Source organism: Bacidia gigantensis, assembly GCF_019456465.1.
Source record: "Bacidia gigantensis strain McMullin 20006 chromosome Unknown contig_125, whole genome shotgun sequence".
Lineage (NCBI taxonomy): Eukaryota > Fungi > Ascomycota > Lecanoromycetes > Lecanorales > Ramalinaceae > Bacidia > Bacidia gigantensis.
This window is the reverse complement of record NW_025408591.1, coordinates 421143-436232: the sequence shown is the minus strand read 5'-3', so window position 1 is coordinate 436232 and position 15090 is coordinate 421143. Positions and strand designations below refer to the sequence as shown.

General features: G+C 50.1%; 6 protein-coding genes across 6 annotated transcripts; 4 read left to right on the top strand and 2 right to left on the bottom strand.

Annotated features, from left to right (window-relative positions):
• Positions 1 to 1196: 1196 nt before the first annotated feature.
• On the bottom strand, positions 1197 to 2903 carry KY384_000950 (uncharacterized protein; the record flags this gene model as incomplete). The annotated part of the gene is made up of 1 exon (XM_044809482.1): positions 1197 to 2903. The coding sequence occupies one exon, from the start codon at positions 2901 to 2903 to the stop codon at positions 1197 to 1199; it is 1707 nt and encodes a 568-aa protein (XP_044673389.1).
• A 432-nt stretch (positions 2904 to 3335) lies between these two features.
• On the top strand, positions 3336 to 5009 carry KY384_000949 (uncharacterized protein; the record flags this gene model as incomplete). Its single annotated transcript, XM_044809481.1, has 1 exon — positions 3336 to 5009. One exon carries the CDS (start codon positions 3336 to 3338, stop codon positions 5007 to 5009), a length of 1674 nt encoding a protein of 557 aa, XP_044673388.1.
• Positions 5010 to 5193: 184 nt separating this feature from the next.
• Positions 5194 to 7157, bottom strand: KY384_000948 (uncharacterized protein; the record flags this gene model as incomplete). The annotated part of the gene is made up of 3 exons (XM_044809480.1): positions 5194 to 5378; positions 5432 to 7076; positions 7131 to 7157. 3 exons carry the CDS (start codon positions 7155 to 7157, stop codon positions 5194 to 5196), a joined length of 1857 nt encoding a protein of 618 aa, XP_044673387.1.
• Positions 7158 to 8065: 908 nt separating this feature from the next.
• On the top strand, positions 8066 to 9276 carry KY384_000947 (uncharacterized protein; the record flags this gene model as incomplete). Its single annotated transcript, XM_044809479.1, has 2 exons — positions 8066 to 8241; positions 8301 to 9276. 2 exons carry the CDS (start codon positions 8066 to 8068, stop codon positions 9274 to 9276), a joined length of 1152 nt encoding a protein of 383 aa, XP_044673386.1.
• Positions 9277 to 10261: 985 nt separating this feature from the next.
• KY384_000946 (uncharacterized protein) lies at positions 10262 to 12382 on the top strand (the record flags this gene model as incomplete). Its single annotated transcript, XM_044809478.1, has 1 exon — positions 10262 to 12382. One exon carries the CDS (start codon positions 10262 to 10264, stop codon positions 12380 to 12382), a length of 2121 nt encoding a protein of 706 aa, XP_044673385.1.
• A 539-nt stretch (positions 12383 to 12921) lies between these two features.
• KY384_000945 (uncharacterized protein) lies at positions 12922 to 15084 on the top strand (the record flags this gene model as incomplete). Its single annotated transcript, XM_044809477.1, has 5 exons — positions 12922 to 12954; positions 13017 to 13044; positions 13093 to 13199; positions 13252 to 14030; positions 14079 to 15084. The coding sequence occupies 5 exons, from the start codon at positions 12922 to 12924 to the stop codon at positions 15082 to 15084; spliced, it is 1953 nt and encodes a 650-aa protein (XP_044673384.1).
• Between the last annotated feature and the right edge of the window lie 6 nt (positions 15085 to 15090).

Here is a 15090-nt window from a genome sequence, read left to right as displayed (position 1 = left end):
TGAATCCATCCAAAGTCCCACCGTGGATCCAGCGCCACTATCAAACAGCTGAACAAGCCAAAGAGATGTAAACCTCACCTTCCCTTCAAAATTTCTCCCCTCGAATCACCAAGGATCAACACTAACTTCCTTCAGCGCGACGTATAACTCAACCCGCTGCCCCCTTCTCTCCCTTCCCTGGGAACTCAAAAGCATCATCTACAGACATCTCCTCTCTGATAAAACAATCCATGTGCACTGCGAGCGGAGTTCCACCACCACCAAGACCGCCTCTAGCACCATCCCCAACAACTCACGCAAACGGCGTCTCGTCCGCACCATCTGCCAAGACCCTGCTTACGATCCTGTTTCCAGAAGAGGGTATCCCAATAGGGCCGGCCGTTCTCATCGCGCGCGTCCTTCAACCTACAATTTTAGCGATTGCTGGGACGACGATGATTTGAATTGGGAGATCTTGTCGACGTGTCGCCAGGCGTACGCGGAGGCAAGAGCGATGGCGTATAGAGAATGCGCGTGGTGTTTTGAGGAGGCGGTGGATTTGAGCGCATTCCTTGAACGGGTTGGGGGGTTTGGGATGGGGAGAGGAGTGGGCTGCTTATTTGCTCTGCGGTCGGTCAATTTGGGGATAAAGATTACTTCGCTGCATGTTTTTGAGATGTGGAGGGAGGCGCTGATAAGTCTGGTCAATCGGTGTCCAATGATCGAAGATATGGCCTTTGAGTTGGGTACAATGTTCATTGATCATGCCTCGTCATCGTTCGATGATGATTGGTCGAGTCGCGTCTTGTCATTGTATGAGGATCTCATTTTGGTCCTCAGGCCGTTGCCTCTGAAGATGGTCCGATTCATCAACTTTGAGGCGGGACTAGATGAGGACCATCTTCCAGTGAAAGACTTCTGGGGGGATCCGACAGCCCGGCATGCTTGGACTAGTGATATGACTGACATACTAATTTTGAGTGGACCTTGGAGATACCACCTTCAGTGGGTCGATTACGATCGTTCATTAGCTTATTGTTTTGTCAATATTGAGTACGGCAGGCCGTGGGAATTGTTGGACTAGATGTCTTTATGTACACAGGGTATCAATGCTGCGAAAACAGTCAGGCGATGTAACCAATATGTTCACGGTCATCATCCACAACGCGGGCGTATCTGCAGAAAGGTCAGCATTCTTTGTTTTTTTACTTTCAAAACTAGTGCACTGACTCCAAGAGTAAACGAAATAACCAAACCTCAAAGTCTTCTTTCCTAAGGACCCTATCCGCCCACTCACGTCCTTGGACTGCTAGTCTTGCAGCTTGCACTCTACCTTCTTCTTCGTCATGGAAATACCGTACACTCTCGACATACTCCGCTCCATGTAGAGAGAGTGGAATGTAATGCACCCAAGGCTTCAACCACTCTTCATGCCACTCTCGAAAGATCGCCATTTTATACACGAGACTCATACTCTTAAGAAACGCATAGAAACGGCCACTAAAGGCATTACCATCAACATCTACCAGGTATTTATATCCCCACGCCGCATTCTGTTTGTCTGGGTTGAGAACATCGAAATATTCACGTTGGGCATCACAATCGCCTGGATCGCATTGACCAACATGAGCGAAATGTACGTCTATGAGCTCATTGTAATCCTTCCTAGGAACATCTTTTGTGGTCCATCCTGCGCCGCCCTCATTCACCATTATTGTTGCATTTGTACGCCCATTGAATTTGTCCACAAATTGCTGTCTATGTTGCCGCCTCCACCCACCATCTCTCGAAAAACCTCCAGTTGTGGACCCACGCCAGTACACTTTGTTCTGTTTTTGATCCCATGCGTAGTCATTTTCTTCCTTGTAGGGAACTTTGTCTGACCAATACCATGGTGAGGGGTAGAGTATGTCTTGATAGCTGCTGACTTTGCTCTGCGAGAAGATCGGGAATAGATCATGCACAATATTGAAGGCGTTCGGGCGATCAAAGAAACCGAAGTGTTCGCGGAGCGATGGTGAAAGGCAGATATCAGAGAACGCAGTTTTATTCTTGATGAAGCCGAGTTGGGAGAAGGTGAATGAGCTGCTGTCATCTTGTGGTGCTTCGTCGAGGAAGCGTGCAGGGCTGTCAGGAGAGCAGGACATTCGCGACTCTGTCCAAGTCGGTTGATGGGCATACTTGTTGAACCTTGTGGTTTTTACTTCGTAGGCTCTGGTTCCGTCTCCAAGCTCCTCCGAAGGTGGTGACCATGCATTTTTGGGCGCCGAGGATCCAGATGTTGCGGCGATTTTATTATTTGCAACGACGAGCAATCTGCTCAAGTCATCGTGTGGTACGACAACCCTTGGCTCATCATGTACGTTGAACGGTAGATCGATATTTGGCAGGTATTGAACAAACTCCTTCAACATGCCGATTGTTGATTGTTGTTGCCATTCTGTACCTCCAGCGGCAGTGACAACCTTGCCATCTCTGACGTATACTCCTAGTAAAGCATTGTCAAACCCCAAAGCTTCCCTCGCTCTTGATCTTACGTCTCGCGGCTGCAAGCCCCAGAAAGGCAGTAAAGAATGGTATATTGTATCGTATTCGTCTATCAGCTGTACATTCCTTGCTTTCGCAAATTCCCACCATTTGTCAAAATTTGGTGGCGGCGGCAACAAGTACCTTCGACGATATTCCTCAACAGCCTTTTGTAATGAGTCAGACTGCTTGTTCAAGAGCTGTTCATGATCATCCTGTGCCTTTGTAATCAATTGATGAATGGGGTGTGAAGTTTCGGTCGACGGCGCTATTTCTTTTGTGAGCTCAGGTAAAGGAGCATGAAAGTGCTTGCGATCCCTGTGACTTCGCAGTAGATAGAGTGTGAAGCCGACAAACGCAAGGAGGCCGAGAACAGAGGTCAGACTGGTTCGGCGCATGATACGTCGTAGGTTGGAGGCGACATAGGCCCTTGATGCTCGGGGCCTCATCGACTGATCATCCCATGGTTTTGGTCCAAAATCGAGGACTGATGCGATTGCAGGCGTGAGTCATTGTATAAAGATCAGATACGTATACAATAGACTTCGTAGGAAGCTCAAAGGATGATTGAGGCCTCAGTCGCAAGCTTGTGCAACACGTCTTGACGCTCAGGAGAAAAACGGGATGTAGTTTAATATATTGATAGCCGGGTAGCAAGAGTGATGATGGGCCGTTTCGTGCTTACGAAAGCGCATTGAACACATACATCTTTCTCTTATGAGAAGCCATCTTTGTCAATGTATTAGTAATGAAATGTAAGTCTTAGCAACAAGATATGGGCTCTATTTTCGCGACCTTCTCATGTCACAAATTTCCCTATTGTAATCAAGATGGGCTTTCCATATCATTTCATCGATCTGGATGACGAGCAACTCCAGCGGCGGCGAAACTTACTCGACAACTATGGTCAATTTGCTCAGCTTTCCATTCTCTCACTGCCATTGTTATATCAGCTTTCCAGAGGCATCAAGCTTCTAGGAAGCAGACTGAGCCGAAGAAGGGATTATCAGCCCTTGAAAGAACAACGAAGCCCGGTTCCTTTCAATAGGCAGCATGAGCGAGCGACGGTCTCAATTTGGTCCTGGAGAAGACTGAAGTGGTGGTTAGATACCGAGCTCGCTCCAGGCTGGGAAACCCGAAAAGAATGGCTATTTGCTATCTTATGGATGGCCTGGCTCCTTTTTCTCGTCACTAAAGACACCGGGGATGATTATCTCCATATCACCAAACGCTTCGGCATCGTTGCCGCCTCTCAACTCCCACTCCACTATCTCCTCGCCACAAAGTCCTGGAGCCCAATCCAATATCTCACCCGGATGTCCCATGAGGAATTAAACCCCTATCACCGTCTCCTCGGCCGCATAATCATCTTGCTTTTCGCTTGCCACGCTTCTTTCTACCTAAACTTCTACATCCAAAAAGGCCTCCTCCTGAAGCGTATTCAGGACTGGGACGTAATCCTAGGCCTCACAGCCATCACCTCTTCCGCTCTCCTCTTCACCACCGCCTTAGCCCGAATCAGAGACTGGAGCTACAGACTCTTCTTCTACCTCCATGTCGCCCTCGCTTCCCTTCTCCTCCCCGTCCTCTACTTCCATGTCACTCACCTAAGACTATACGTCATAGAATCAGCGCTCGTCTTCATCGGCCTAGTCATCCAGCGGAACATTTTCCAATCCACTGTTCAGGCCACTATCAGTCGCATCGAGCACACGAACCTTCTCTCCGTCAGCATCCCTCTCCCTCCATCTTGGAGACACAAGTTGTTTGTGCCAGGCCAACACATTTATATCGGCTTCGCCTCTCTCCCCGAAAAGCTACGGAAGAACCCTTTCACTATCGCTTCTCCGCCTCCGACGAAGCAATCGCGCTCTCAACCCCACAGCAACTCTATCGAACTCGTCATCCGCACTCTCAAAGGCTCGACTGCGATTCTTGACGCCCTCGCCTCACCGCAGAAACAGCCATCTAACACCACAGAGTTGACTATCGAGGGGCCCTACGGGTCTACTACATACTTCCCACCTCTAGATAGCTTCGATAGAATACTATTCGTAGCGGGCGGGGTGGGCGCAACCTTCACTCTACCGATGTATCTACACTCACTGGGCGGCGAAGAGAGGGAAAGCAGAGGAGGGCCAGACATGAAGTTTGTATGGGCTGTGAGGAGGGCTGAGGACGCGAAGTGGGCGATGCCGAGTTTGAAGGAAGGCAGGGGCGATGCTAGGATCTTTATGACTGGCAGCGAGAGTGAAGGCGCCGAGGGCATTGAGTTGCAGGAGCAAGAGCTGGATGTAGATGATGAAGGAAAAGGTCTGCTGGAGAAGGGACGGCCAGATTTGAGAAATATTGTAGATGGAACCTTTGAGCATGATCCGCATGAGAAGGTTGCAGTGTTTGTGTGTGGGCCAAGAGGCATGGGTGCGAATTTAAGGAGGGAGGTGGGACGGTGGGTAAAAGGAGGGAGAGATGTATTTTGGCATAGCGAAGAATTTGGGTGGTGAAGTGCGATGGAGAAGAGGATAGATCAAATGAATTCAGGAAGTCGACGCAGCATTGATAGGACAGCAGCTTGATTAATGCATATTCCTCCAGATTCTGATATCCTACCCTTCGATATAGATACAGATAAAAATACACCATGGCTTGCGGCGTGACGCGACCTCGAAGTAGATTAGTAGTCTTACATTATCGGAAGTCATAAGCCGGGAATGTCCGCATATCTGGCTTGAGATTCAGGTGCTGGTAGGGCGTGCTAGTTGGATCATAGTAGAGACCTTCTACGCGCCCATCAGAGCGTCGCATGGAGATGTAGTAGAAGCCACTGATAGTAAGGGATGATTCTGCCTCCGAGGGCGTGACGAAATGCTTCTCTAGAAACCAGGGTCAGCGGGATTACAGACATTAGTGTGTAAGTTTTGTTTACCCTTCCATCTCATCAATATCCATTTCTGCATCAGCTCACGCTGCATCCAGGTTTTGCTTAAGAATTTTTTAATAACTTCGTCGTCTTTCATGTCTCTGAATGGTGGCAGCTTTCGCCAGTAGATTCCATCAATCCTACAGTCTGCGTTGAAGCCCTTGGTTTCTAAGGTATTTTTATTGAAGTCGATAATCTCGCCTTCTAGATATGTAGTGATACTTGAACACTTCGATGGTGATATTTTATCTGGAACGTCAAATGCTTCCATTGTACCCGAGAGCGTCAGTTCTTCATAGTCAATACTGTGTATTGTAACCTTCACTGGCCATTTGTCATCCTCCACTTCCCTCCTTTGAGTTCGTAGAGAATGGGATACTAAGCCTTCATCATTGGATGATCTGACAGGCGATATTGTTCGTGCACTGGATGTTCCAAGGGTTGGGTGTCGTACATCGGAGCGTTGTGAAGACCATCTCCCTTGTCCGTTTGATGGGGGCCGAGTAAGGGGATGAGCAAATTGCTTTCCGGATAGTACACTACCAACTTGGAGCCATGAGCTGAATGGAGGTGACGGAATCGTAGTTGTGTCCAGTAAAAAGTCATCGCTGTTGTGGAGATGGGTCTCTTCTGGATTGAAACCGCTTTCTATGGCTGCATCCCAACCTTCGCCATTTGATTCGCAAACTCTCAAGGTCTCTAAATATTTCACTATTCCTTCAATACATAGCCCGCTTAGATTGGGGAGACATGGTGTTCGCACATCTTCTGAGTGCAGCCTTCTGTTGCTATTCGAAGAACTAAGATGTTGCGTTTGTTGCTGTAGTCGACTTTCAAGATTAGCTCTACGTTGTTGATGATGCTCAAGCGTGTTACGACTCTGCTGAATCTCTCGTCTTAAGTCGTCGTGAGACATAAGTCGTCTTTGGTTAGAAGATGAATGGCGCAGTGTCGATTGAGATCCTTCATTCTCTCTCGATTCCGAGTCAAGCAGACTACGTTCTCTATCGAGTATGAAACGCTGTAGTGATTGACGAGTTTGCTGTGAGGGGTTGTTTTGCCTCACGGCCTGCAGCATGGCAGTTGTTCGAAGTGACGACTCGGACGTAGGCGTACCAGTCATGCCATTTTCAACAAATCTTGAAGGATGCCTCTGAGGTGGAATTGCAAATACTTGGTGTCCTGAATCACTTTCTGCGATCTGCGCGGCAGCTTGGTCTTCCTGGCGCCGTTCCCGCAACCTTGCTCTTAGGTTATCGTCATTTCTCATGAAGTGATACGACGGATAAGCAAGTCGATTACTCATGCCGACCGTCCCCCCTTGATCATCCTCGGTCGCTGCAGGCGCCCACCCATTGTATTCTTGCTGTATGACGCCTCTCGCTCGTTCCTCCAAATATCTCCGCTCATGCGGGCGATGCGATGGCCGTCGAGTCCGCTGCTCCCTGACGCTGTTCGAATCGCTCTCTGTCAAGGATTCATCATCCGAGGAAGATAACTCCCCTCTCAAGAACCGAAGATTATCATCCTCCGCATCTTGCTCAGCCTGGGTGGTTAGGGTGGAGGCGAAATCAGGCACAGGACTCGTAAGAAAGCCATTGGATATAGTGGCTAAGTACGGGTCGCCGTTTGAGGGTTGCTGAGTCCTTCCCTATATCATAATCAATGTGAAATCGTACAAGGACATTGGGATGAGCCTTCTTACAAGAATGCTATTCAAGGAATCCGGCATGAATGCTTGCCAACCACGAACAGGAGGAGCTTTGGCCTGGGGAAATAGACCCAGGATGAGAACTGATTATTCAATTCCTTCCGAACATAAGTGGTGACCATCAAATGAGGTTGACGAGCTGAAGTGACAAAGCGAAGAGCCCGATGGGTCGGAGGGGCCAATTAGGCGCTCTGGCATGTGGCGCTTGATTTCCCAATTGGTTCGGATTATGTGTTGTGTTCCCCTGTGCACATAATCCCGCACGCTTCTGTCGTCGATTTCCCCTTCGGATGCTCCAATATAATTGAATGATCCGTAGTCAGCAGGAGGCAGGCGTAGCAAAACCGACCTACCCCGTTTGCGGCCAGGCGCCCTCGGCTTGGCGGCGCGTGGCGTCAGAAGGCGATCTACAACTTAGTTAAACATCGCCCGGAGTGCGCAACATCGACTTCTTCTTTTCCATTGCTCTCGCTTAAAAACCTCTTGTTGATGGTTTGTCTATGCCATACTGGTCCTCATGCAAGGACACTACCAATCTATTCGTGGATGACGAGACATCTTACCTCACTTGTCCTCTGCTCCCACTGCAAGTGCCGATGCGCTGGTACCGCGAAAAGTAAACTATGTCGATCAGCCGGCTGTCACCCATCCACACACTGCTCCAAATGTCTCTTATTGCTCTTTTCGCGCTCCGTTCTCGCGCTCCGCCACCGCGTTGGGACCATTCTCCTTGGCTTACCTATCTTCCTTGGTATACCAGCAAAGCTTGCTCAACTACCTGCAGCAGAACCCCGGTCTGTCCAAATCCGTTCGCCAATATTTCCCATCTGTGCGTTGAGACTTGCAGGATCTTCGCGTGCCCTTGTCTGATCCGTCGTCGTTGAATTCCTTCTTCATTGGGAATTTCTTGTCGAGGCTTATCGTCTACGATGGCTAAAATCAAGAGCATTGAGCACTTCAGGGTCTTGCCGCGTTGGTTGTTCGTGAAGGTGTCTGATGAAGACGGCAGCTATGGGTGGGGTGAAGCTACGCTCGAGGGGCATTCACAGGCAGTCGAAGGATCCCTTGACGCGCTGACATCACGATTTCTAGGATATGAGGCAGAGTATGTGTACAATTTGCGCTATGGATGCTAGCTTCTTGCTGAGACTTATCTTCAAATAGCGACATTGAACACATCTGGCAAGTCGCGTACCGCTTGGGCTTCTATCGTGGAGGCCCAGTATTAATGTCTGCCCTTGCTGGGATTGACATTGCGCTGTGGGACCTGAAGGCTAGACGTCTAGATGTGCCGATGTACCAGCTCTTCGGCGGTAAAGTGCGACATAAGATCAAAGTATACTCTTGGATTGGAGGAGACCGGCCAAGAGATGTGGAAGCAGCAGCAAAAGAACGTTGGGCGCAGGGTTTTCGGGCAGTCAAGATGAATGCGACGGAGGACGTGGATTGGTTGGACTCACCAAGAGCGTTGGAAACAAGTGTCGAAAGATTGAAACTTGTGAAGGCTGTGGGGATGGACGTCGGCTTGGATTTCCATGGGAGGCTGCACAAGCCAATGGCGAAGCAGCTAGCAAAAGCACTCGAGCCGCACACTCCACTTTTCATTGAGGAGCCACTCCTCTCCGAACATCACGAGGGTATCAAGCAGCTTTCTCAGATGACGACTATACCGATTGCACTTGGTGAGCGACTCTACAGTCGATGGGACGCCAAGAAATTCTTGCAAGATACTTCAATCGACATTCTCCAGCCAGACATCTCGCATTGTGGCGGTATATCCGAGCTTCGCCGGATGGCGAGTATGGCTGAGGCGTACGACGTGGCTGTTGCTCCCCACTGCCCCCTCGGGCCTATCGCATTGGCTGCATGCATGCAATTTGCGATGGCCACATCGAATTTTGTGATCCAGGAGATGAGCCTAGGTATCCATTACAACACGGAGGCTGGAGAGTACGATATCACGAATTATGTCAGAGACCCAAGCGTGTGGACTGTCAAAGACGGTTATATCGACGGCCTGTGTGGCCCGGGGCTTGGTATAGAGGTGAATGAGGCCGAAGTCAGACAGGTTGCGAAGACGACGCCTCCATGGCCTCCAAAAGGCTTCACCGGTCCGGACGGTAGTATAAGAGAATGGTAGCCTCGCAGCCTCTTCAGCCTAGATTCCAGTCTTGATAGATTGTAGATATTGCTAGAGCCTTCAATAATAGAAATTTTCGGACGAGGAGCTTCAAAATCTCTCTTTAAGTCTTCTCAGATTCTAGGAGACACTCGGCACTGTCACGGAAACAGAAAGCCCGGGCCGCCTTGCGGCTGCCGTGCCACCAAACGACTGGTGTAAGGGCTGGGGATTTTCCTACCTGAATTCGGAGTTCGGAGCCCATTTAATATTATTTCATTTTCGCAGTCACGGCTTTCGATCTACGGAGATATATTATTGCTGGGGAAGTATACGATTTTGGGTAGCACACATCGTTTCCATCAATTGGCGCCGAGTGGTGTCCGCCGTTTCCGGCCTCTTGCGGTTGCCAATTCTCTCCTCGACCAACTGTAGCCGTGCTTACCTCGTATTATCATCTCAGCCTGACCCACAGAACCCTTCCATTTCCACTCTTTCACTATCTCCCAACACAACTCACCAAAACGCCCAATGTCCCTGAATCCTATTGTGTACCTATCTCGCGACTTTGTACCGGAGTACCCCGCATGACTAGTACTAGCCCTAGCTCGATAAGGCTATCGATACCCCGATTAGACCCCGCCGAAGCTCCCTTCACCTGACCCTCTCACACGAGCTCACCGACACGAGCTGTAGGCAGCTTGCAGGTCCAGTGAACCCTCCTTGTGGACCATTATTGAGAGCTGCAGGCTTGCTGAGAGCGAAGCGCATGCGTGGTCGCGAGACCCGACAACACCACGCAAAGCTCACCCAATCATACATCATTTGGCGTCGCAGGCTAGACAACGTGCGATCATACTCTTACACAACCACTGTGAATTCCATGAAAGATGCCATGATGGTCTGGGCAGCGTGACATCTTTGGTCCTCCAACTTTGAGATTGCAAGCCTACAATCATTGCCCCATGGTCAAGCTGCCGCACATACATTGAATACACACCGGAACATGGCTCAGGTGGCCTTCGACGACATGACTTCATCCCCTGGTCTAATGACCCCAAACATACAGGAGGAACCAGAAGATGGCGGTCCGCTCCCCCTCGAAAGACCACCAAAACCAAAAGGCCGCAAACGCTTTCTGCAGAGCTTGCAGAGGATCTCTTCATCACCTTCGTTGGCCAGATTGGGTCGCAATTCGTCTTCCACAACCTCATTGATGGGCGGTAGCAAAGCTTCAATGTCCTGCGTCTCGTTGGTATCATCAAGCTCCCGACACGGACATTCGTACGGCCCTTCCTTTTCTTCTACACAATCATCAGCAGGATTTTCGACCGCACCCACGAGCGTGGCTACAACACCAGGCCCAGAAGCACCAATTTCCAATCTAAACGGGAGGCTAATACGCATTGGTGGTGAAAGACAAGTGGATGTTACATCTACACCACGAAGCGTGCCTCTACCCTCGGATTTGAAGCCGGCGCCTAGGGATGAGAGGAAATCGCCACCACAGTCGATAGGAGCGGTCGGAGTCGTCGAGGACTACTTTTCAAAGCCCATTGCCCGCGTGAAGTCATTGCGAAAGCGAAAATCGTTCGCCTTTTGGAAAGAGATGCCTTATGAGCTTCGTATGCACATACTCAAATATTTAGGGCCGAAAGAGCTGGTGAGAAGTTCTTCGGTCTCACGAGCGTGGCATAAGATGTGCTTCGACGGTCAATTATGGGTAAATCTTGACACAGAAGCTTACTATCGTGATATATCGGCAGCTTCCTTGACGAAGATCATGACAAGAGCAGGTCCATTTCTCAGAGACTTGAACCTTCGAGGATGTGTGCAAATGCCGGAGCGATGGGGAGCTGACGGTCATCAAATACCGGACGCTTGTAGGAATCTTGAGCAATTCTCTTTGGAAGGATGCAGAATAGACCGGAGCTCGGTCCATCACTTCTTGATCAGGAATCCGCGCCTCGTTCAGCTTAATTTATCTGGCCTAAAAGATGTCAGCAACTCTGCCATGAGAATCATCGCTCAAGGATGTCCGCAACTGGAACACTTGAATGTCTCTTGGTGCCAGAATATCGACACCCGGGGCTTACTCAGGATAGCTCAAGCTTGCACCCAATTGAGAGATCTACGGGCAGGCGAGATCAAGGGACTAAATGATAGAGCATTTCTCTTGGAGCTGTTCGAAAGAAACACCCTTGAGAGACTCATTCTTTCCCATTGCAATGATCTTGACGACGAGTCTTTGCATCTCCTGTTGGTAGGTGAGAACCCAAAGATAGACGTACTCACAGACCGTCCCGTCGTACCTCCCCGCAAACTTCGTCACCTTGATTTGAGTCGGTGTGCATCACTTACAGATGTGGGCGTCCAAGCACTAGCATACAACGTTCCGGATCTTATTGGCCTCCAAATATCGCACTGCAGTGAAATCACAGACGACGCACTTTCTGACATATTCAAATCTGTCCCCAATCTCACCCACCTGGATTTAGAAGAGCTAGACGGACTTTCCAATTCATCGTTACACAACCTTGCGCAATCGCCTTGCAACGAAAGGTTGCAACATCTGAACATCAGCTTTTGTGAGAACCTCGGAGATAGTGGCATGCTCCAGGTGGTCAAGGCATGTCCAAGTCTGAAGAGTATCACTATGGACAACACGCGCGTCTCAGACCTCGTCCTGACAGAAGCTGCCGCTCAAGTCTGGGAGCGAGATCGTAGCAAACCATCACAACACAAGAGTCCGCCAAAGCCAGGCCTTCATGTTGTTGTCTATGATTGCCAGAATGTCACATGGACAGGAGTCCGAGAGATCCTTTGTCGAAACACAGAACCTAATCGGACGGAGGTCGTCTCTGTGAAATGTTTCTACGGCTATCAAGATACCGTCAATGAACATATGAAGCGTGTGCTTAGAGGCGACGCTAAGTCTGCTGCTCGTTTGGAGAGGAAATGGGCAGAGTATATGATCGCAAATGAAGAAGCAAACGCAGGAGGAGGGGGCTCGAGAAGAAGGAGAAGACGGATGAGGGAAGCCGCTCTGCTACACGCTGATGAGGAGGAGGGTGGACCAAGAAATGGCAGGAGAAGGGCAAGAAGTGGTGGATGCGCGGTTATGTGACGAACTGAGAGGATCATCGCAGTTCGAGATTTGATGCTGCCAAATTCTGGAGACACAGGGAGCACGAGAAAGAGCAGTCATATCAGCAGACGCCTATGCACATAAGAGAACTGGGTTGAGATGGAGATTCCTCACCTTTATCATGCACATCATTCCCTGTCAAGCGACTTGATATTCTGAGGGTCGGGTTGGGTTAGATGGGCCATGCAACAATAGAAGCAGCATTTTTCTTTTTCAAATCTGTACATAAGCAAGACTCATCTATCGCCAGTATGCGGCTTGTGACTTATGAAGATGAAGTTCCATGTGCAACATCCTCCAGTGCCTATTGTAGCAAAAGAGATTGGACAATTTAAAAAAAAGATATCGGAAGAAATGCCTCGGGGAAAACGTGGGGCAGTAAAAAGCTTGTTTCGTCTGGTGTCATTCATCCGCTACGATCAGACTCGAGCTCTTCCAATGCTGCGGGGAAAGCAATCTTCTTCGACCTACATCATGCTGATACGAGCTTGAGAAGGTGGTCAAGGCTTGCTACCGCCATGGTGGAGCCGGGCTCAGAAGCGTATTGCACGGTATGTGTATATCGTCCAGAATCTGCCCCACGTAAATACAGATCAATTGACTGGCTTTCCAGCTTCTACTGAGCGATGAGTACCTTCCTGGTATGTCAAAACCTTTCTCATGGGCTCCTTCAGCTAACTTGTTGGTAGGGGCAATGGTGCTCGCCCACTCTCTCAGAGATCAGGGCACAAAAAAGCAACTCGCAATCCTCATCACGTTAGACAGCATATCTGCGTCAACTATCGATGAGCTCAAGGTGCCCATATTTGTCTTTAGCACCCAGTATCAACGCTGAAGAGTACATACAGACGACATTCGATCACATCATACCCGTGGACCGCATCATCAATAGGTCTCCAGGAAACCTTTATCTGATGGGCCGACCCGATCTTTCTTCGACCTTTACGAAGATTGCTCTATGGAGACAGACTCAATTTTCCCATATTGTCTACATCGACGCAGATGCTGTTGCTCTTCGAGCTCCGGATGAATTATTTCGCCTTCCCCACAATCTCGCTGCTGTGCCCGATATCGGCTGGCCTGACTGTTTCAACTCTGGGATCCTCTCGCTCAAGCCCAACATGGGTGATTATTATGCACTTCTAGCCTTAGCTCAGAGGGGTATCAGCTTCGATGGCGCAGATCAAGGTCTACTGAATGTGCACTTCCCAAATTGGGAAAGATTGAGCTTCGCGTACAACTGCACCCCAAGTGGGAACTACCAATATGCTCCTGCTTACCGACATTTTCAGAGTACTATAAGCTTGGTACATTACATCGGTATAGGAAAGCCGTGGAAAGAAGGCAGGGATAGAATGAGTGGGGCCAATGGAGTGTACGAGGAGCTGCTGGGGCGGTGGTGGGCCGTCTACGATAAGCATTACAGGACCCAGCCAACAGCGTACGGATCAAGCCAGCAATTGAACAAAACGGTGCAGCAATATGTGTCTGGTGAATTGGCTGAAGATTATGGCATTGCATCGAAATTAGGAGGGAGAAGCTTTGAAAATGCAACGAGCGGACAAAAGTCTAAGGAGGCTCTAGAGGAACAAAGACGGAGGTTCTCCACCGAATGGGATCCATCACGGTAGGTGCGAAATCAAACAAGAAGCATGAAGAAGACTAACCTGTGAAGGCAACCGCCGCCCACCAACTCCAGACCTGAAGCGCCCGATTTGCCCCAAGAGATATATCAAATGTCCCGAAATCCAAACCTCTTTCAAGCACCTAGCGTGCCAGAGACTCCACAAGGCCTGTACGAATTCCCCAGGAGCCCTGCTGCAGCAGACCGCCCCCCTCCTATCTTCCCCTGGGAGACTCGCGCACCGAAAGCCACTCGTGTCTTTGCAGAAGACCTGCCGTCCCCTTCAGCGCCACCATCACTATCAGCCCCGTCCGAAACCACAGGCTCAACAACTGAATCCGACGCCCAAGGATCAGAAACCCCCACAATCACTGACACAACCTCCGAACCGCTTGCAGACTTCAAACTCGCCAATGCTTGGGACGACATCCCCGAAATCAACCGCTACATCTCTACCCTCCCTCAAAACCGCCGCGCAAAAGTCCAAGTCCTCTTCAACCAAGTCACGTCGGACCAACCCAATCCCACCTCCGCACACCCAAACCCCGATTCCATCACCTCACCAACTTCGGAATACCCTCCAGACCGCCGCCCCTCCAAAGTCACCGACTTTCCTACTGAGATCGAACGTCCCTCCCTTCCCGTCACGCCTGCCCCTGTCCGACGGCCTTCTTTCTGGAACTCCGAGCGCAACGAAGCGGGAGATCTCCCAGCCGCTGAAGGCGTCCCCGAACAGAGCAATTGGGATCCTGTGGCGAAACTTCTCGCCCTACGGGAGCGGCAGAGCGACGTCCTCCAGTCAGGAGAGGTGGGCGACGAGGCAGCAGAGATACCAAAGCGAAAAATGCCTGAGTCCAGCTCAGCGGTTCGGCCAGACGGGGATAGGGTGTCTGAGCCGAGTGGGCAGAACGCTAAAGCTCTATCAGGTGGCGATGGGTCGGCTGCAGGTGAGAAGGAGGATGTTGCTGCGGAGAAGTCTGAGGGCTCGACGCCAGTGCCTGTGACTACTGCAACGGGAGAGGCAGTTGCTGAAGGGACGTCGACGCCGGATGCGTGACTTTGT